A 20,936-nucleotide genomic window follows, 5' to 3' on the forward strand; every position below is an offset into this window, starting at 1 on the left:
TTCCTGCAATAAACCCCAAACTGCCAATATTTGAATAATTCCTTAGAGCAAACACACTTTGCCTTTACCCGTCTGCCTTCCCTGGGTCTGACACCGGGCCTGTGCCTCCCTCCTGCCTTCCCAAACCTGGAAATTCCTTAGGTTCTTTAAGCCAGAAAATCCAAAGCGAGTCCTCCAAGGCTGGGATTGTGCCTCTTGAAGGCTACCCCTGGGTGGAGGTGCAGTGATGTCCTAAAGCACATGGGGCTTTGTTTCTGCAGCTCTGTCTCCTTCCCCTTCCCTGCTCTGTTTGCTGTGTGCTTACTGTGCTGATAGCTGCAGGAGGACAGAGCTCTCTGATGTTGCTGGGGACAAATCCATGCCTCCAGGAATGAGCCGGGAGTTAAGTGCCTGCTCTCCTAACCCCTGGGTGGATGTTTGAACAGAGCTCAGAGCAAGCCCTGGCTGTTGTAAAAGCTCTTTGGGGTACAGAATTCATCTGCTTTGTTCTCCCAGCCACGCCGCTGGTTTCAGTGGGCCTCAAGTGCCGTGAGTATCCGAAACCCCTTCACAGTGATGGAGTCTTTATTGATGCAGGTATGGAGCCACTTCCCTGGCACGAGTGACTGCTGCTGCAGCAAGGAACAGCTCTGCCAATGTCTGCTGTGCAGTCTGTCAGTGCTATGGAATGCTGAGCTGCTGCCTGGGACAGAGGTTGGAAAAGGGGTAGAGCTGAGCACCACCACTGCCCTCACTGGTCCCTAGTGGGGCGCTTGGCTTAGGAGCAGCCTGAGTTACAGGTGACACTTGAGCTGACCCTTGCTCCTTTTCTCTGCCTGCTGCAGTTGTAGCTGTGCCCATCTTTGAGTTCCCACCATCTGAACCAGGCTCTGTGGCACAGCTGTGTTCAGCCTCTAGCAGAAACCTGTCCCATGGCCACTGAAAACACGGTTGTGGTTGTGCACACCATCAGCTGCTCCCTTCTGTCCCGTGTCCCTAGGGATGCTCATAGACTCTGAGCATCCAGGCACCAATGTGACCTGTGGCCACTTCACTAAAGACTGACACACCAGTTCAGGTAGAGTGTGGATTTTGTGGTCTCATCCCACATGCTCATTACCTCCTGTGAAGAGGATGGGTCTTACATTGATGCCAGTGTTCATCCTCCTGTATAGGAATATCTTTTCCAAGCTTTTGGACACCCTTAGCTGTCTCTGGGTTAAAACCAGTGCGTGCACAGGGGAGAACAGGGAGGCAGGAGCTGGTTTTTGCCCTGGCTGGTGGAACTAACTCCATTCAACACCTCCTAGACACACGTTCTAAGAGAGCAAAGGGGCAGCTGAGGAGATTCAGGCCCGATTTGTGGGTCGTTCATGGGGGTCAGCTGTGCCCAGCCCCAGGGGCTATTTCTGCTGCTGGTGGTCGGTCCTGGGGGTAGTTGTGATGGTGCTGGAGCTGAGCTGGGTTCTCCTGCCTCATAGCCAGGTCAGTGATGGTTTCATGTGTCCGATGCTTGGTTGTGGGGTAGCATGGGGTGCGTGTGCCCTGTGCCACCTGCTTGCTGCCACCGAGAGCAGTGGGGCTGGATGCAGCCTCTGGACACTCCATTGGTGAAGCAGGAGGTGCTTGGGGCCGGCAGCACCTTCCCCACCCCGGCCAAGGTTTTATTGTCCTGCCTCTTTATTGTTGTGTTTACAAGGCAGGCGCTTTATAGGGTTTCCTATGAATAGTTTCAAGGAGAAGGTAATTACCTTATCACAGGCAGGGTGATTTATGGCCGAGGTGGCGAGGGGACAGGCGAGCTCCCCATCGGCTCCGTTTGAAAGACAATCCTCCTGTTCTTCCGTGCGGGGTCACTGGGTGGGGGAAAACAAAAGGGCTTTAGTGCCCGGTCCCAGCCTCGGGATGTCTCCTGCGGCCGAGCCCAGAGGGAACCTTTCCCTGTGCCCAGCGCGGTCCCTGGGGCTGCCCATGGTGATGGGTTCAAAGCTCGGGGCTTGTGAAGTCCTCGTTGTGGGATTGTGTGCCTGGAGGGCACTGTGTGCAGAGAGGGTTTGGTTGGGTGGCCGCAGGCCTGGCTTGCAGCAGCTGAGGGACCCGTTACCCCTCTCCCCTCGCCTTCATGCAGTGATTTGTATTTTGATGCTTGCTTTCCCTTCCTCCCAGTCTCTGCCTCTTTGTGGGCTCTGAGCAGAGGCAACAGTTCACCTGCTGCCCCGGGGGGTTTGCACTCTGAGCAGCCTGGTGCAGCTGAGGGAACGGGAAGGAAAAGGGAATAGGAAGGAAAGTCAAGGGACAGCAACTCCCCTGATTTTGTTGGGTTTTGCACTCTGAGCATCCTGGTGCGTCCATTCCGGCAGCTGAGGGAAGGGAAGTGGAAGCGGAGAGGGAGGGAAGGGACAATGCACCTGATTTCACGTGATTTCGGACTCTGAGCATCCCGATGCAGCCAAGGGCGGGAGAAAGGGAAGTGAAAGGAGAAGGGGAAGAGGAAAGGGAAGGGGTCGCTGGCCCCGGCCGCTGGGCCACGAGGTGGCGCCAGGTCCCTGGCCACGACCGGTCGCGATCGCGGGTCGGGCCCCGGGCTGCCCCCGGTGAAGGATGCGGGGCGTCCCGGCCCATAGCGCTCAATGGGGATGGGGTGCGGGGGGGGAGCTGCCCTGGAGCAGCGGGACCCGGACGGGGTGGGACGGGGGGGTCCTGCTGCTGCCCCCAGGCAAGGGGAAGAGGGCACCGGGATTGAGCTCTATGGGGCGCGCATCAGTGCGTGAGCGATGGGGTGGCGAAGGCAGGGGTGACTTCCAGTGGCGGGGTCAGCGGGGAGCGGCGGATGCCGGGCTCCTGCCTTCAGCCCCTCCGGTACCGAATGGCTCCGCGCTATCCCGGGCCGCCCCGCCGCTAACGCGGTGGTTTTGATCCTGTCTGCTTCCCTCTGCTCCCTTCCCTCCCTGCGCTCCTCCTGCGCCTGCCCTGGGGTCGCCGCTGGTGGATGGTCCCCGGCAGCGCCCGCATGGCTCTGCTCAGGTCTCATCTGCCCCTTGCTCCAGCCCCTGCGCCGAGGGGATGCTCTGCCCAGGGCTGAAAACGCCTCGTAGGGAGGCTAACAGTGGGAAGCCGTGCACAGGGAACAGCGAGGCACCACACGGGCAGCACCATGGGGTGGGGATGGTAAAGGGGCTCGGAGAGCCCCGGTGAGCAATAGCATCCCTGGGGTTGTGTCACCCATGGGAAACGAGCCTGTGCTGCCCGCGGGGGAGGCCCTGCGGCTCCCTGGGGGCCCAGACTGGTGCTCCAGTCTAGACGTGCTGGTATGTCTCAGTCCGACAAGTTTCCTTGATGGCCCAGCAGCCAGGCACGGGCACGCTCCGCGCTGGCACCGTGGGGGCTTCCCGCAGGGCACGGGGGGCACGAATACACCCGAATGTGGCCCCAGGAGCGTTTGCCCTGGAACGGGAGGGAAAACTATGCGAAACCTGGAATTTCCTCGTAAAAGCAGGGGCAGAACTTGCCGCATCTTGCTCTGCGGAGGGCTCGCGTGAAAGCCTTGATCCCACATCTCCCGCTGCCCCCCTGCGCGGCAGGGCTGGGCCCGGTGAATGCGTGTGTGGGTTCAGCAAGGCCCCTTCCTCAATGCGATGTGATGTGATGTGATGCGATGCTGTCCCCATCCCTCCCTGTGCCACCCATCCCTTGGGACCCCCGGGGACCCATGGGGTGGACAAAAGGTGGCTCTGAGGGCGCCGCCGTGCTCGGGCATGCTCCGGGATGTGTGAAATTCGGCTTTGGCCCAGCTCCTTCCTGGAGCGGAACTGTTCCCAGCGAAACCCGGCCCCGCCACCCACCCCTAATGGCTTTTCTCTGTGCGCCTGCATTAATGACCGCGAGGCCCGGCCTCGTCGGGGGGAAGCCATGCAAGTAATTGCCTGCATGTTTAATTGGGGGTTATGATAGGGGAAGCGCAGTCACACGGCGGCCGCCCGGGCTCCGCGCCATTGACTCCTGCTATTTGCTGCCTGGGTTCTGCCCTCCCGGCTCCCCCCACTCCCCAGTAGGGGCCGGACCCTCCCATGGAGGGCACCCAGTGGAGAAATGCATTGGGGATTGGGGGGTCCCACCGGCAGCAGGGGTTGGGGTCGCCGTGCCTATGGGGGCACCTTGCTGTGGTTGTGAGGCTGTTTGCAACCTGCAACAGCATTTGTGGCCTCCAAACCCCTCTTCCTCTCGCACCCGGTTGCTTTGCCTATGGGGAGTTGGGGTTTGGTCTTCTTCCATTATGGCAAAATGGCAGAGGTGACCTCTGCCCAGCGCACAGCATGAAGGGGGAGTGATGGGCACCCATAGCCATGGGGACGGTGGCCAAGACGTGGGGTACCCAGGCTGGGGGCTCCCTGTAGTGCAGCCAGGGCTCGCACTGAAGCCGTCCCAAGGACAGAACCCCCATAACGGGGATCCCCCCATCCCCTTGTGTGTCCTGGGCTGCAGCCACCACCCCCTGCTTTTGTTTTCCCAGCACACAGCCCCAGCCCTGTGCCGGTTCCAGCTCGCTTCCCTCCCCTTTGTCTCGGAATTAATCAGAGGCCGGAGGAGCCGAATGGCATCAGCCCAGTGTCTGGGTGCACTGGGAGCGGCTGTGCCCCGCCGGTACCATGGGATGGTGCCATGGGATGGTACCATGGGATGGTACCGGTCCGGGCTCCATCCCGCAGCCGCGCATGGCACGGCCCCTGCTGCCGTTGGCTCTGCCCCATGCCGGTGTCCGGGGCTGCGGCGCTGCTGCGGTGTCCCGTGTGCCGCGATCCCGGGCCGATAGCATTGTTTGTCCTGACACGTAACCGGTGACAACCTGCGGGAGCTCTGCCATGGACGGCGGCGCTCCCGGCCTGCCCCGCGTCCAGCGCCGTTTATAGCCCGGCAGAACTTGTTTGGCTGCGGCAGCCAAGCAGAACCCGGGGCCTTGCGGCTCCTGGGGGGTGCCGGGTCACGTCTGCACCCCAATACCGCCAACCACCCCCTGTGCCCACCCAGCTGCAGCCTCAGAGCTAGACTTGGGGTGGTCAATGGGACACCCCCCCCCCCCCCCCCAGGCTCTTATATTGAGGGGTCTGGGTTTTAGGGGTCCCAGTGGGGCTGGGAGCGCGTTGATGGTAGGGATGCGGTGGCCAAAGGTCACCGGGCCATGGCCATGGTGGTGCTGAGCCCCGCAGAGCCAAGGGGAACTGAGCAGCCCTGCCTGTGGTTGAGGGGCCACAGCACCCCTGTTCCCCCCCTCATCCCCAAACAACATCATCAGGGTGAAGGCCCGGGGGGGTGAAGACGGGCATGAAAGTGTTTCTTTGCTTTGCTTTCGAGAAGGGAGAACTTCAAAGGGGCCATTTATCAGCAGACAAAGAGTCCCGAGCTGTTTGCAGAGGGTAAGGGAGAAGCATTCATTATGGCCGTGTCAGGAGAGCCCCACCGCCGCTGTCCTCCTCCTGCCCGCCCGGCCCTGTCCCATTGCCACCGGTGGCTCCTGTGCCCCGGTACCATCCCCGGCTCCTGCCTCCTCGCCCTCTGCCTGCTGCTGCCCAGGACCCGCCTGGCGCTGGGGGCTGGCACCGCGGTGATGGGGTCCCAGTGTGGGTGCTGTGGTTGGAGGGGCACTGTGGGCACGGGGGGTCCCTGTTGTGCCCCTTCCAGTGCTGAAGGGTTGGGAGAAGCCTTGCTCAGTGCTTGTGATGGGTGAGGCAAGGCCATGGTGGAACCCAGGCAGGGGGGAATCCATGGAATCCCAGCCTGGTTTGGGTTGAAGGGACCTTAAAGCTCCTCCAGCCCCAACCCCTGCCATGGGCAGGGACCCCTTCCACTGGAGCAGCTTGCTCCAAGCCCCTGTGTCCAACCTGGCCTTGAGCACTGCCAGGGATGGGGCAGCCACAGCTTCTCTGGGCACCCTCACAGGGAAGAGCTTGGTGCTGAGCAGCCTGGGAGCATCTTTCCCCCCCAGTGCAGTCCAGGCTGAGGCTGTGCTCCGAGGCAGGGGCCTGTGGTGGAGGAGGACTCATTTCTGCATCCCTGCCTCGGTCTGTGAGCGCTGGGGCGCATCCCTTCCCAGAGCAGGTCGTGCAGCATGGCTGGTGACGGGGTTTTGGTGCCGATGGGGTCTCTGCGCTGGGTGGATGCCCAGGGGGATGAGAACATTGGGCATGAATCCCCTGCAACAGAGCCCCCATCCTGAAAGCTCTGCAGGGTGAGACCCACAGCTCCATCCCGAACCAGAGTGAGGATGGGATCGGTGCCGTTGTCCCTGCAGGCTGGGGGTCCCGGGGCGCAAAGGGTCTGAGCGCGGGGCGGGCAGCTCTGCCTCTGCTGTCTGATCCCTGCCGCAACCGCAGCTTCCCTTCGGCCCGCGCGGGATCATCCCGGGGTCATATTTAATAAAGGTGGGGATGGGAGCAGGCTTCCAACCATGACGTCAGCGCCGGCGGGGGAGGCGCGGGCAGCCGGGAATGCGAAAACCGCCCGGCGAGGGAGCGGGGGCCGCGGGAATGCCAGCGAGGGGTTTAATGGCCCGGCCTCGGTGGGAACGCTCTTGCCCACTGCCCGCGGGGTCAGGGGCGGTGACGGCTGCGCGCGCTCAGGCGGGAAATGGGGCTCCGGGGAAGGAATGAGGCACAAGGGCAGAAATCCCCTGGCGTGGATCGAGGCCCGCGGCGATGCCATGGGCACCAGGCTTCCCCTTCCCCATTGTCCCAGTGTGGGTTCTGCTGCCCGTGTGTGGGGCGAGTGATGCTGGACCCTCCGTGGGTGATGGAGGCGGCTGTGGCTGCAGGGAGGAGTTGCTGGGCCGCAGCAGTTGCATTGGGATGGTTATTCTCTGTGGTGCTTGGAAGGGGATGGGTTCTCTCTGGAGATGTTGAAACCCACCTGGATGTGTTCTGTTTTAGGTGGCTCTGCTTTGGCACAGGGATGGGACTGGGTGATCTTCCACCATTAATGGTTCCATTTGGTACCACTGAGCCTCTCTGGTGCTGCGAGCGATGGGGAGCGGGAGGCGAGGCCGCCTCCAACCATGGGAGCTGGTGACCAGCACCAGGCACCCAAACCCTCATGGGCCCGCGGGCTGGCTGCAGACTGGGTTTGGAACCCTATGGGACAGAGCAGAGCGTGTTCAGCTCCCCAGACCCTCGCCTGCGTTCCCAGCACCGTCCCCTCCTGCTGATGCCTTCCCCTGGCTGGGAACCTGCGTGCTTCCAGCCCCATGGGGTTAATGAGCTGTGCCCGCCAGCGATGGGAAAGGGCCGGTCCCAGCAGGGCTCTGACACCGCTGCGAGGAGCTGGGTGTGGAGGAAGGGGGAAGAGCAGTGGGGTGAGGGAGATGGACCAGAAAACGATACCCACTTCATTAGCCAGGTGGCTCCGAATGTGTGGAAACAGGGCAAGGTCCGGGTCACCCACCGTGACAGAACATCATTACCATGCGATGCCATGAAGCCTGTGCAAAGACCAAGTCAAAGCTCACCAGACCACTTGAAAGGGAGACGGGACCTTCCCGGAGCAAGAGCCAGGCTGTTCCCAGGCTGGAGGCGGGGTGGGGGGTACCCGAGGGCAGGCACAGACTGTGATGGGGGGGTCTGGGCACTCAGTGCCATGAATGGGGCAGTGGTGAGGGGGGGCACAGAGGGTGCAGCCCCAAGTCCTGATCGCAGTGGGTTGGTGCTCAGGGGTGGTGGTGGCTCTGCATGGCCCCTGTCCTGAGGTTTGGGGTCTCTTTGGGGTGATCAGAGACCTGTTGTTGTATGAAGGAGGAGAGCACCTCCCTGGTAATGCAGCCCTGGGCATGTGGGAGCAGAGCTGGGGATGATGCTCGTCCAGGCAGTTTTCAGGGGGTTTTTGGTCCTCTCTTCCTCATGTTGTGCTCAGTCTGTGTGTGCCCATCAAACCCTGCACAGCCATCACCTGCTCATCCACAAACCCACTCCCTTTGGGATGCCCTTGACCCGCAGCCCTCCCATCGGCTGTGGCTCTGTCTCCCAAAGGGAAGGGGGCTTTGACAGCGCTCCCATCGCTGCCCTGGGCTGCTCCTCACTGGCTTGCATCCCACTGCAGCGTGTGTTCAGCTGTAGGCACCCTGTGAAGGTCTGAACCCGGGCTGGAAGTGCTGGGGTGAAAGAGAATGGGCAGGTACCAGCCAAAAGCAGCAGGGAACTGGGCTACAAACCGAAAGTGCTTTGGGAGGGGTCATGACCAGAGGTTTCGGGCACTGGCCCTGCCTTCCCCTGCAGGTCCCTCTGTGTGCTCTGTTTGTGCTGGTGGCTCCTGTGTCCGTCCCTGCTCTGATGGAGGTGCAGGTGTTGATCTTTGGGACTCGGTTCAGATCCCAGGGCCTGGCTGGGATCACTTCTGAGCACCTCCAGACCTGCTCCTTGCTCCCGCCCCTGATGGCTGCCAAGGTTCAACGGGGACTCTGTCCCCTGCGCACCCCTGTGCCTGGCTTGCTGAGGGTCACTGCTGTGCACATCCTGCTCCTGGTGAACCTGTGCTGAGCCTGGCCCCAGACTGCCCTGCAGTGGGTGCCAAGACCCCCACCGGGGGTCTCCTGGGGCCTGTACCCGCTCTGTGCCTGCTTGGCCAGCAGGACCCTGCTTAAGGGGGGGTGCCGGGGTTGGAACCCCCCTGCGAGGCCTCGGTCGGGGTTTCTCAGCTTGGTCCCGTTTCAGTGCAGGGGCTTGAGCGCTGGAGCGGTGCAGGACGGGCTTTGCCCATCCCCATCCCCATCCCCATCCCTGCGCTGCGGTCCGGTAGGTGCTCACCGAGCCCCCTCCCACCCCCCCCGACGGCAGCGCTGGGGTCCCCGGTCCCGTCCCGTTGTGCCCCCGCCGCTCCTCCGGGGCCTCCCGTCGGCCGCGGGCAAAGTCCGCCCCAGCGCGGGCGATAAGGGCCGGGCCGGGGCGGGGGCGCGGGGCCCGGGCGGCGACCGGAGGAGAGGCCTCCCGGCGCTGATTTGCATAAGGTATATTGCCTAATGGTGGCCGTCATGGCTTGGTAGAGGGCGGCCCGCGCCCCGCAGCAGCCCGGCCGGCCGGGGCGGAGCGGAGCGGAGCGGCAGCGGCGGAGGGAGGCGGGAGGCGAGCGGCGGGGCGCGCCGCGGGCGCCCGGGAGGATGGTGTCCCAGCTGAGCGCCCTGCAACGGGAGCTGCTGGGAGCCCTGCTCAGCTCCGGAGCCACCAAGGAGGGCTTGATCCGCGCCCTGGAGGACATGGTCCCCGCCGCCGGCTTCGGCGTCAAGCTGGAGAGCCTGCCGCTGTCCCCCGGCGGGCCGCCCGACGGCAAGGCCGCCTTCGTGCCGCTGGCCAACGGGCACGGCAAGGGCAAGCTCTCCGGCGATGAGGGCTCGGAGGACGGCGACGACTTCGACACGCCGCAGATCCTGCGGGAGCTGCAGGCGCTCAACACCGAGGAGGCCGTGGAGCAGCGGGCAGAGGTGGACAGGATGATCAGGTACCGACGGGGAGCGGGACGGGGCGCGCTCAAGCTCCGTTCGCAGCCGCTCGGTCCCACAGACCCAGCAGGTTGCAGGCGCCCTGCCCGGGGACGGGTCCCGGTGCGCCGTGGCCCGGCGGGGCTGTGAGTGGAGGGGAGCGGGCACGGAGAGGGACCGGGGCTCTCCAGTCTCATCCTCCCCGTCGGGGGGCTGCCAGCCCGGCCGTGGAGGCTCGGAGCGGCCGCCGGCCCCGTTTGTCCGCGCCGGGAGCTGCAAACATAAACTGCGACACGTGGAGCGCGGCGCTATTAATTTATTTCTATAAATCATCAACAGAAGATACACAAAGGGCCGCGATGAGGGCGAGCGCAGCCGCGGGTTATTCATTGCTGAGGTTGTAAAGCGGCCCGGGAGGGCGGAAGGAGGAAACCCCCGCGGGCTGCGCTCCTGCCCGTCCCGGCGATGCTGCTCCGCTCCGGTCCCGGCCGTGCCGAGCCGCCGGGAGCGGGGCCGCCGTCGGGGCGCGGAGGAGCGGCCCCGGGCTCTGCGGGCAGCGTCTGCCCCGGGCCCGTCGGGGCGCGGACGGCGTCGGCTCCGTCCCGAAGCGCAGCCGGGGCCGGTGGAGGTGGGCGGGAGCCCCGCGGGACACCCCTGAGCGCCGCGGCGGCACCTTTGGGGCTCCCCCCTCTCCTTGCTGTGGGGTTCTAGACCCGTACCGGGGCACCCCCGGTGCCTCCTGCACCCGTTCCCAGCCCACATTGCTCGGGGCAGCCCCGGCTCTTGCCCCTCTTGCCTTTTGGGAGCAGGGTTTGGCAGCGGTGCCCGCTCCAGCCAAAGGGCTCCGTGCGAGGGAGGAATCACTGCAGGCCGGTTCCACTGGGATCCCACCCGTCCTGCGCAGCACCGTGCCCTGCACCTCTGGGTGCTGCTGCCTGGCCCCACTCCCCCACTTGTTGCGGGCCGCATCCATCCCGGGGTGTCCGTAGGGTGCAGAGCGGGCTCAGCCCCGGGGTCCCTGTGCTCCCACAGGTGTTGTGTGCAAAGTTTGCCTTTGGTGCAAACAAGAGCAGGCACATGTCCCTGAGGAGCCTTTGCAAAGAGCTCGTGTTTGCTCTAAGAGAGGCCTTTGTACTTGGAGAGGGAGCAGGATAGGGGAGTCGGGATCCATTTATTGCAGCTACGCATGGGGAATAAACCCCCTCTGCTCCCGCTCCCCAGGGCTGGTTCCATCTCGGGCTATTCCCACATCCCCGGGTGCTCAACCCGCAGCTCCTTTGGGAATGTGGTGCGGGCTTCACTGCCCACCATGGCATGGGCTGGAGCTGCCCATCCCACTGCAGTGGTCCCAAGGGGTTCACCCCAGCCACAGCCCCTCAGCAAGCAGTGCATTCCCTCGGACCCCTCCATGGCTTCAAGGGATGCTTCTGAGCTACCGGCTGGGCTTAAACCACATCAGGGTGGCAGAGGGCGAGTGCCCCACACTGGCACTGGGCTTCCTCATGGGGGTACCGGCGGCACCGGGAGCCCAGCGCTGGGGCGAGACGCTTCATGGCTCCATATCCCTGCCCAATCCCACCTTCCGGAGCTCACAGATCCCATGGGCCTGGGCTCCAAGGGAAAGCCTCACACCCTTGGGGAGCCGGCTGGGGGTGCCCCAAAGCCACCCCAGTATGCACAGGGAGGGGTGGGTGCAGCACATGGCCCCGTGCTGGCTCCCCATGCGCAGGGGCGATGGGATCCGGGAGGTGATTTCTGAGGGAGCCGGGTTTATGATCCATCTCTGTAAATTCTTGGCATATTTGTCCCAAAGGATATGGGGTGTTTTTACCTGTTTGCAAGGCTGACAAAGGGGGTGAGCGGGTCTGGGGGAGAGGGACAAGAGGCTTCCTATGGGGCTGGGATGGGAAATGCCCTTTTCTTTGTTGAGGTTAATTTTGTGCACCAAAACCCCCCTTTTCCTTGGTTTTGGCGGTGAAGAACCTTGCGGTGAGGGCCATGAGCTGGTGTTCCGGTGTTACAAAGCACTCCTGGCTTGGGGGGGGTTCTTTTGCACGTAAAGAAGATCGGGCAATTAATGTGGTTTTGTTTCGTTTTGGTGACAGAACAAAAAGGAAAAGGGCTTGCGTTGAGGCGAAAGCTTTTTCCTCTCTTGTTTTCTAGGTTAACCTGAAAAGAAGGGGGGGGAGAAGGTGAAACAAACACTGAAACATTTCATTTTGGGTCAAGTCCAAACATTTTGTTTAACATGAAACAAAATGTTTGGGTTTGGTTTCAGGTTCTTTAACCCTTTTGAATGCGGTCAAGTTGATCTGGAAAGAGAAATCCCTGCTCAGAAAGGAAGGGCCAAGGAATTGTTTTGAAAGTGGAAGCGTGAAAGAGGCTGAAACCTTCCCGAAAATAACAAAATGGAGGGAAACGCTGGGATTTTTTTTCCCTAATTCTCACCTATTTTTTCCAGCCAAAATGCTGCCAAATTCCATGGAAATTCAGAAATCCCGTTGTTCCGAAAGCAGCCCGAATTGTGAACGCTGGCGCTGGCTCACCCTTAACTCTGGGCAAGCGATGCCCTTGGTTTATTTGTGAACCAAACAGCTATTAGAAATGATAATGAGCTCGGTTCCATTAGCTTATTATTAATCAGTAATTAGGAGGATCACTTGGGTGACATGCAGGGCTCGTGGCAAAACTCCCTGTGAGCCCCAGGGCTCTGCCTGGCTCCATTGGGAAGGAGCCTGCGGGACAAGGACCTGTTCTTTGCTCCCTTCTTGTTGGCTCCCACCTTCTCCTGGGGCAGCACAAGGACCCGAGAGCCCCCCAGACCTCAATGGGATCGGGACAGGAACAGGCTTTGCTGTTTGCACCGTGCTCATCCCAGCCCAGGGTCCTGGCTATTGGGAGAACTGGAGTCAGTGTGTGCCTGTGTCCACATCCAGGTCCGTGTGACCATCACCATGTACTCGGTGGGGTCCTCCTGCCCGGAGGATGCAGGCCTGGGCACAGGGATGCTGTCCCTAGGAAGGCTCCGTGCTGTCCATGGGACAAAGCCTCTGCCACCATCAGCGCGTTGGCCACGGCCGGGTGCTTTTGCTTTGGATCCAACCAGCTTTGTTTTCGCGCTGCGTTCGGGACAAACAGGAAGGAATCCGTTTCTTGGGTTGTTTTTCTCCTCCTTGACAAGTCGAAGGATCCAGACCAAGGAATGAGCTGGGAAAGCAGCCGGGCGGCTGCTCCAAGCGCAGCATTATTTGAGTGCAGGACTGTGACCGGGCTCGGCTCCGGCTCCGCACTGGGTATGTCGGTGTTAAAGCACTTCCTTCTAGTGCAGAATGAACCCGGGGCTCTGGGGTACAGAGGAGGTGCTGCTCTGTTCCTCTGCCATCGCCTTGTGCGTTCATGAGGGCCGAGGAAGGCAGATGGTGTTTGATTTGTGGCTGTAGTTGTGTTTGTTCCTTAATTCCCGGTTAGGGGCAGCCCCTCCAAGGACACCAAAGTAACGTGGGTTTAGGAAAGAGCCATTTTCCACCTGAATCCTGCAGGAATGGAATTCGAGTGTTTAAAAATAGTCAAGAATGACCGACCATTATTGAGGGGTTTGGGTTTGGTTTTCCATTGTGGGGCTTGCTTGGGTTTGTGTGCCCGCTTTGACCTTCACTTCTGCGCCTCTTGCTTATGGCCCCTGTGCGCTGTTGTGGGAGCATGGGATTAGGGTCTCTTTTCAGTGACTAGTGAGTTGTAGGTATTTATCCCTGTGGGAACGGAGGGGGGGATGAAGCAGCATCACAGTGAGTGGTGTTTGGTGGCCGTGCGGGGTCCTCGGTAGCAGGGAGCAAGCCCAAGGGCATGGGGCAGGAAAACCATCCCAGGAGCTCCACATGGGAGATTTCTATTTCTTCAGAGAGATTCCCAGTGTGGGTGTCCCAAATCCATACCTGTATTCGTGTGTGCGCATCTTCAAAGGGAGGAATTGCAGTGAGATTATCGGATGGGCTGCGTTTCTCCTTGAAGGATCTGGGTGTTAATGTGACCTTGATGATCCACAGGGATCCCCTTTATTCTCCCTCCTTGGGTGAGCACCCTGGGGTGGCCTTGGCACCCCGTGATCCCCTGTCCCACCAGCTCCTGGCTTCTTGGGGCAGGATGGGGCTGGTTTGGGGGCTCTGGGGAAAGACAAATGCCCCAGGGGTCTTGTGCCCTTCTGAAACAGGTTTAGGAATAATAATAATGATGTTAATAATACTAGCAATAACAATAATGATAATAATAATGATAATACTGTGTTTCCATCATGGGAAGAGGGCAACACCGGGAGCTTTCCCCCCCTCAGGATGGGTTAACCCTTGTTTCCCCTCCCCGCAGCGAGGACCCGTGGCGGGCGGCGAAGATGATCAAGGGGTACATGCAGCAGCACAACATCCCGCAGCGGGAGGTGGTGGACGTCACCGGCCTCAACCAGTCCCACCTCTCCCAGCACCTCAACAAGGGCACCCCCATGAAGACGCAGAAGAGAGCCGCTCTCTACACGTGGTACGTCCGCAAGCAGCGGGAGATCCTCCGGCGTAAGTACCCGCGCCAGCGCTCGCCATCCGGGGATAACGGGGTCCTGCATCCTGGTCCTACCTACGGGTGCATCCATGCACAAGGAGCGGGTCCTTGCCTGCTTCCAAGCCTGACCCAGGCTGCACAGCATCCTTCCCAATAGGGCTTTACAAGTAGAATGAATTTAAGGCAGAGGAAAACTGCTCTTTTGAGCCCCTCCTGATCACAGTAACACAGTTTGGGTTTCTGTGTATTTGTTTGAGCCGGGATGGCAATGGGTGATTACACACATTTGATGCCTTTCCCACTTCTCCCTTCCATTCCATGAGGCTCCTCATTTTCTGCAACTACCTGCAAAATAAGTAAAGAGAGAGAAAAGAGGAAAAGCCTGTGAATGGCTCCTATTTGTAGCAGTGCTGGGGCTCTCTGTGCTATCTAAACTAAGAGCAAGTGCACAGGCTGTTGTGCACCTCCCTTGTATGGGCCAAAGCAGCCCTGCTTTTGACTGGGCTCCAGTTCAGGGCACTGACACTGCCTCCCTCCTCCGAAAGGATGCGGTCTCCATCGGATGGGAAGCGCAGAGGAGGGTTTAGCACCGTTGCTTTGAAAGCACACCTTGAAGCATTAGAGCAAACAGAGCCTGCTCCAGCCTTGCCCTGCGCTTCCCCCTTGTCACGGGGGGGAAAGCCATTAAAAAAGAGGGAGAATTCCCCTGCAAAACTGGGAATAATAAAACCCTCCCATTAATCTCCCTTTACGGCCACGGTGACAAGCGCCGGGCCCAGGGCGGGCGGCTGGGGAAGGTCACCTCTAGCGCTGCTGCCCCGGGCATGGGGCTGGTGTCCCAGTGCATTGGGATGGGAGCGGGAGCTGGATGGGGGCTCTGTGCAAGCAGAGCAAGGCACCATCCCGGGGGGGCTTTGCAGACACCCTGCTTGGCCCCTTGCTCACACAAATCCCCCCCAAACCCATTCACCCCCAGTGGGTACCCTGCTCATGAATATGCATGTGTGCACGTGCCTCCCCATCGCACAGCATCCCTCAGGGGTGGCAATGACCGCCCTGAGCAGGTCCTTTCCTTGGGGTGGGTGTCGGGAGCACCAGGACGTGCTGAGGCCGTGGGTTTTGGGGTGCTGCAGGAGGGGATATGGGGACACACGCACCACTGCGGCGGCTACAGGCCAGCTCACGTCTGCTCCTTTCTCTTTCAGAGTTCAACCAGGCAGTCCAGGGTTGTGGAAATAGGACAGACAAAAGCAGTCAGGATCAGCTGCTGTTTCTCTTTCCAGAGTTCAATCAGCAGAACCAGGGGGCTGCCCAGCTCGACGACGCCTGCTCCGAAACGCCCAGTAAGAAGATGCGCCGCAACCGGTTCAAGTGGGGGCCGGCCTCCCAGCAAATCTTGTACCAAGCCTATGACCGCCAAAAGAACCCCAGCAAGGAGGAGCGCGAGGCGCTGGTGGAGGAGTGCAACAGGTAAAGGATGCCCCACGCTGCCCATGCCGCAGCCTTTCTCCCAAGAACTCCATGCGATTCCAGGCTGCCGGCCGCTGGCTCATGGCACGGCTTTGCTGAGCTTCCTGGCTTCTTTCTGCCTCGTTTTCCCCATAGGGGTGATGTTCAGGGCTTGGTGAGCTCCATGTAGGGGTAGGGATGTTGCAGGGATGCAGCACAGATGCCCTAGAGATGCTGGCTGATGCCCTGGGGATGCTGCAGAGATGCCAGGAGGATGCTGGAGGGATGCTGCAGGGATGCCCGAGGGATGCTGCAGGGATGCTGAAACATCACAGCAACACCAGAAGGAGGGGGGATGGCTTTTACAGCATGGATATAGCTGGAAATAGAGTTGGAAAGAGCAGACAGGCTCATAGGAAGGGTTTAACTCCCCCTCAAATCTGCCTGTGGATGCTGTGGGAGCCCCCCCCCATCAGCACCCTTGTTCCAACGTGTCCCCTTGCGTGCGCAGGGCTGAATGTCTGCAGCGGGGGGTGTCCCCCTCCAAGGCGCACGGGCTCGGCTCCAACCTGGTGACAGAGGTGCGGGTCTACAACTGGTTTGCCAACCGGCGGAAGGAGGAGGCTTTCCGACAGAAGCTGGCCATGGATGCCTACAGCTCGGGCCAGCCCGCCCCGCACAGCATGAACCTGCTGCTGTCCCACGGCTCCCCGCACCACAACCAGCCCAGCGCCTCGCCGCCCAGCAAAATGACAGGTAAGACCCCAGCAAGGATGCTCGGGTGGTGGTGTGGCAGCAAATGCAGTGCTGGGTCCTGTTTCTGCTGGGAATAGGGGTGCTGAGCCCTTAGGACGTGCATGGGTAGTCTTGAAGATGGGTACCCTGGTCCCTGGTGCAGCCTCAAGTGATGTTGGTGCGGAGAGGAGCGAGTGGTGTCACTGCAGTGTTACAGCCCCGTGTTTTGGGGCTGGATTTCCATCCTGTCTAGGATTAATTGGTATTTGCTTGGTTGGTTTAATTCGCTGGCGTGCCTGTGTGGGCTCATTGGGGCAGGGAGATGGGCTGCTCTGTGCCTGATGCATCACTGCTCACTGATTTTGAGGGTGGAGATGCACAGGCAATGCCGCAAAGCCCATAAGATGGAGCAGTGTGTCCTGGGCTGGAGCTAGCCCAGGCTGGGTGCGTGGTGCTGCACCATCCCCATGCCAGAGCACAGGGAGGTGGATGAAGGAAGCTGCTCAGGGGTGCAGGGCTCAACCTCCACCTCTCCCCATCACAACCCAGCCCCGTTGTGCTCAGTGAGGAGGCGGCTGGGAGAGCAGCCCTGCCGAAAGCTCCGGGGGGATTTAAGCAGGAGATAACAGTGCCGGGGAGGAGAGAGGCATTGTTGGGAGAACAATCCCCATTGTCCCCTCCTGCCCTCCGCAGCCGATGCACCGCGTCCTGGTGTGCAGGAGCAGGCACTCAGTGATGGGGATCAGCAGAGGGGCTGCGTCTCAATCACCCCTTGGCACAGCATGGCCAGGGAGGTTAAACCGCTTGGGAATGACCCTGCCTGGCTCGTTAGGGTTACAAAGGCAAATTAAACGAAACCCATGCATGGAGAGTCCCTGCGGGAAGGGCAAGGTGCTCATGGAGAGGAGGCTGAGCTGGGGACGGTGCCAGGCCATGGACACCAGGCCCTGGGTGTTAACAAGTGAGGACAACCCAAAAGTGGTACCCGGGGTGGGGGGATGCAGCAGCATCCAGCCAATCTCCCGCAGGGAGACAGGCAGCATCCATCCCACTCCCGGGTACCACTCTCCCTTAGGGCCGGCCCGCGGTGACCACGATGTGACCCTGCCCTAGGAATGCCCCTCCCAATGGTGGGGACAGGGAGGACGTTTGCCCTCCTGATTGCTTACAAGGTGCCCTACAAGCACATTGTCAGCAGAATCAGCTGTTTTCAGTGTCGGCCGGCGGGGCTCCACAATGCCCCACCAGCATGCAGCCCCACATTGTCATGGCTCCTCCCTGTGCATGCTTAATTGACAATTAAACCGGGCTTTGAACGAACCCCAGGGCCTTTGATGTGCCCCCGGCCTGCCAGCGCGCATGCAGCACCCCCGAGAGCCTTTGTTTGCTTCTATTAGGGGATGGCAATTACTGTAACCACGGGCATTTATCTTGGGGCTGGAGGGCCCTTAAGCCCCGACCTTTATTTTCCCGTCGGAGCAGTGCCAGCAGGAGCCGGTCCCGGCTATAGGGCCGATGACAGCCCATTCGGAGGGGCTTTTGAGTAGGCAGGAGTGATGGTTGCGGTGATGGTTCATGAAGGGCCCCTCTGGAGGGGTCAGGAGGGCTTGGCTGCAGGAATTTCTCAGTGGATGGTGCTCGTATCCATCAGCCTTGCCGAGGAGGAGGAGATGGGCGCGGCGAGGTGGGGTTTTAGCACTGGTTTGGGATGGAGCTCAGCTCCATCCGTGATTGATTCAGGCTCACCTGGACCAAGCTGGATCCAGCTGGCTTGCAGCTCCCAAAACCCTGTTTAAGATGCGACGCCTCGATGGGATGTGGGGCAGTGCTGCCTGGCTGACCCCATCCCCGCCTGGCCATGCTGGGATTTGAACTGCCCTTGCACCGCTGCGGCGGCGTCTGGGGCTCTCAATGCCTTAACAGCTTAATGACGGCGCAGGGATGCTGCCCCAGTCCTGCCCTGCACAGCCCCGTCCCCCCCAGGACATCCCCCAGCAGGAAACGATGGCGCTGGTGGCATGGGGCAGCTGCACAATCGCTCCCGTGCCCGCAGACAAAGGGGGCTCGGCTGCTCCTCAGGACATCAATGGGGTCTTGCAAAAGGGTGTAATGACAGCCGGGCAGGGATAAGGGCTGTAAAAGTCAAACATCCTCCCGGCCTCGTCTTGGGGACCCATCTGTCAAGCCTCAAGCTGGAGTTTTTAACTGTTTGGAGGTAAATACTTAAAGCCGATCTATCTCGGAGGCTTCTCTCAGACTCTGGACTTTTCCCTCGCTGTGGGCTATTATCAGCGATCTTGGTTCCCTGTTTGATGTGAAGGTCACTCGGGGCTTTATCTTGGTGCCAGGCCGTAGACTCTGGCTTATGCCATCTTTATCTTCAAGAGCCCTGAGGACAATCAGTGCATTGATGAGATTAGGGGAGGCACCGCCTCAGCCCCCCGCCTCCCCCTGCATACAAAGGGACGGCGGCGCCCGACGGACCCCACAGAGCCCTGTCCCCATGGCCAGGGGTCACAGCATCACCTCCAGCCCAGCCCAGTGGTTGGGGTGTCCATGCATCCATGCATGCATCCATGCATCCATGCATCCATCCATCCATCCGTACCTGCTCTGCAAATATCAGAGTAGTAGAGCAGTATCAGAGTACGCACTTATATATGTATTAATATATATGAATGTACAGTACTTCTATATTTTTAGCTATCCCTATAGATGGAGAGCAAACATATATATGAATGTACCTTGCTTACATATTTTTAGCTATCTCTGTAGATGGAGATAAAACCCATATATATAAATGTACATTACTTATATATATTTAGATACCTATAGAGGGAGATAAAACATTTCTATATATGAATGTACATTACTTATGTATTTTTAGATATCCCTATAGATGGAGATAAACCCCATATATATACAAATGTACTTTACTTATATATTTTTACATATCTCTGTAGATGGAGATAAAAAGCACATACATATATATTACTTCAATACTTCTATTACTTCAACACCTGTATACTCACATTACTTGTATATTCTTGGATATCTCTATGCATGGAGATAACAGACATAAAGATAACTCAGCACCACCCCTGAGATCCTTCCTAAACCCACTTTAAGGGTTTTAACCTTTCCTTAAAGAAGAGCCCATCCATAAACCCTCGGTCCAAAGGTGCTTTGGTTTCTACCTGGATCCTACACGTTGCTGCCCCGGGGTAGGTGCTGGTTCTGATTGCGGACCCGGTGCCAGCGGTTGTAATGTTTTACTGTTGGGTGCACTGTGGGGCTCAGTGGGTACAGGGCGCTGTTAGGAGCTTTTCCCTGTTTTATGGGGGGTAATTAGGGCTTTATTACAGCAGCACAATGGGAGGGTCCAGTCCCCATAAACAGGTTTATAATGGATATAAACTATGCACCTCTGTAACGCAGCGAGATTAACACTTTAGGGACAATTTGAGTGGCAGCCCAAAAATCAGAGCTGGCTTTGGGAGGGTGAGAAGGTGCCGTCACCAACCCGGCTGCTCCCACGGTGTCAATGGGTGCATGCTTCACCCCTAAAGCCACACTTTGCCGTTTCCACCCCCCTGCCAGGCTCCCGATCATGCCGCTGCATCCCTGTGGATGGGGCTGAATCCCTGCCCCTGAGTTATCCCTGTCGGGGTGTGCAGCGTGCCCGGGTCTGTTTTGGGGTTGGGCATTGCTGGTGATTTACAGGATGTGTTTGCAAAGCTCCGGGGCAAAAGTGCAGCAGGAGCTGCGGGAGGAGGCTGGGATGTGCTCTGCGATGGCAGCAGCACCGGTATGGTTTAGAGGTGCAGTGATTCTTCCTCTTTAAAGTGCAATGTAATGATATCAATGGGACTTAGAGCAGAGGAGAACCAAGAGGCTTCATTGCTTCTGCTCCCAAAGACACAAGACTGGGGTGGGCTTAGAAAATGGCACAAGTAAGATGACAACAACGAAGATACCCGAATGCCAGGGCAAGATTTCCATGTTACTTTCACAACCCCATCCCAAAGAAAGCCATGGGGGTTAGGACCCCCTGATTGCTGGTTGGCTGGAATGCAGGGTTAAGGCTATGGGAGCCGGACTCCGTGTCTGGAAACATGGGAAAGCAGTAAAATAGCTCATGGGGGGGCTGCACAATAGCCAGGTCCCATAAACAGACTTTTATGTCATGGCTGTAGCTCCAAAACAAGAAGCCTTTAACAAGGATGGGCTCCATGGCCAGGCCCTTCTCCAGTGATCCCCATCCTGGCTCCTCTCTTGGGCTGCCATGAATAAACCTCTTTGCATGGAAGCTGCTTCCAGCAGTGGAGAGAATGGTCTTGTTGGGCTTTGGCAGCACCCTGGACCCCAAAGCCCCCTGTCTGCTGCAGGAGGAAGCCTTCATGTCCTGGTGCACACAGCCAGAACCATCCCTATGTGTTCCCTCCGGCTGTTGGGATCCCGGCTGTGCTGCCAGGGGAGGTTGTGCAGAACAGGGTCCTGCTGGAACAGACAGAGCCCAAAAGCAGGGAAATGGGGCCAGCAACAGGGCTGGGGAGGAGAAAGCTGGGGAAGAAAGCTTGAAGGAGGCTAATGCCCAGTCACTGCCTTAGGGTAGGCTGGGCTGGAATGTGCAGTGTTCCCAGGGGATGGGGAGCTCGGATGGAAGCTCCCCACCATCATCCGGGAGCTCAGTTATAGCACTGGTGATAGCAACAGCAACGTGCTGGTTTCCCACTGTTAATTATTTAGTTTACCCAAATCCAACCGAATCCTG

General features: G+C 59.5%; 1 protein-coding gene across 5 annotated transcripts in view; it reads left to right on the forward strand.

Annotated features, from left to right (window-relative positions):
* The first annotated feature begins 1,347 nt into the window (after nucleotides 1–1,347).
* The window catches only part of HNF1B (HNF1 homeobox B), a 29,665-nt gene continuing 10,076 nt past the window's right edge, over nucleotides 1,348–20,936 (forward strand). The window contains exons 1-4 of one of the 5 annotated variants that reach the window (XM_061363363.1): nucleotides 1,348–1,464; nucleotides 13,793–13,992; nucleotides 15,184–15,448; nucleotides 15,939–16,183. In XM_061363363.1, the coding sequence (XP_061219347.1) occupies nucleotides 13,818–13,992; nucleotides 15,184–15,448; nucleotides 15,939–16,183 (685 nt within the window). In that variant the 5' untranslated portion in view covers nucleotides 1,348–1,464; nucleotides 13,793–13,817. Of the gene's footprint in view, nucleotides 1,465–8,983; nucleotides 9,454–13,792; nucleotides 13,993–15,183; nucleotides 15,449–15,938; nucleotides 16,184–20,936 lie in introns of those variants that run through there. The other 4 variants (XM_061363358.1, XM_061363359.1, XM_061363360.1 and 1 more) reach the window with 4 other exon arrangements.

Source organism: Neopsephotus bourkii, unplaced genomic scaffold, assembly GCF_033783945.1.
Source record: "Neopsephotus bourkii isolate Nb327-2 ecotype Australia unplaced genomic scaffold, CSIRO-AGI_Nbou_v1 NB_1154, whole genome shotgun sequence".
Taxonomy (NCBI): Eukaryota; Metazoa; Chordata; class Aves; order Psittaciformes; family Psittacidae; genus Neopsephotus; species Neopsephotus bourkii.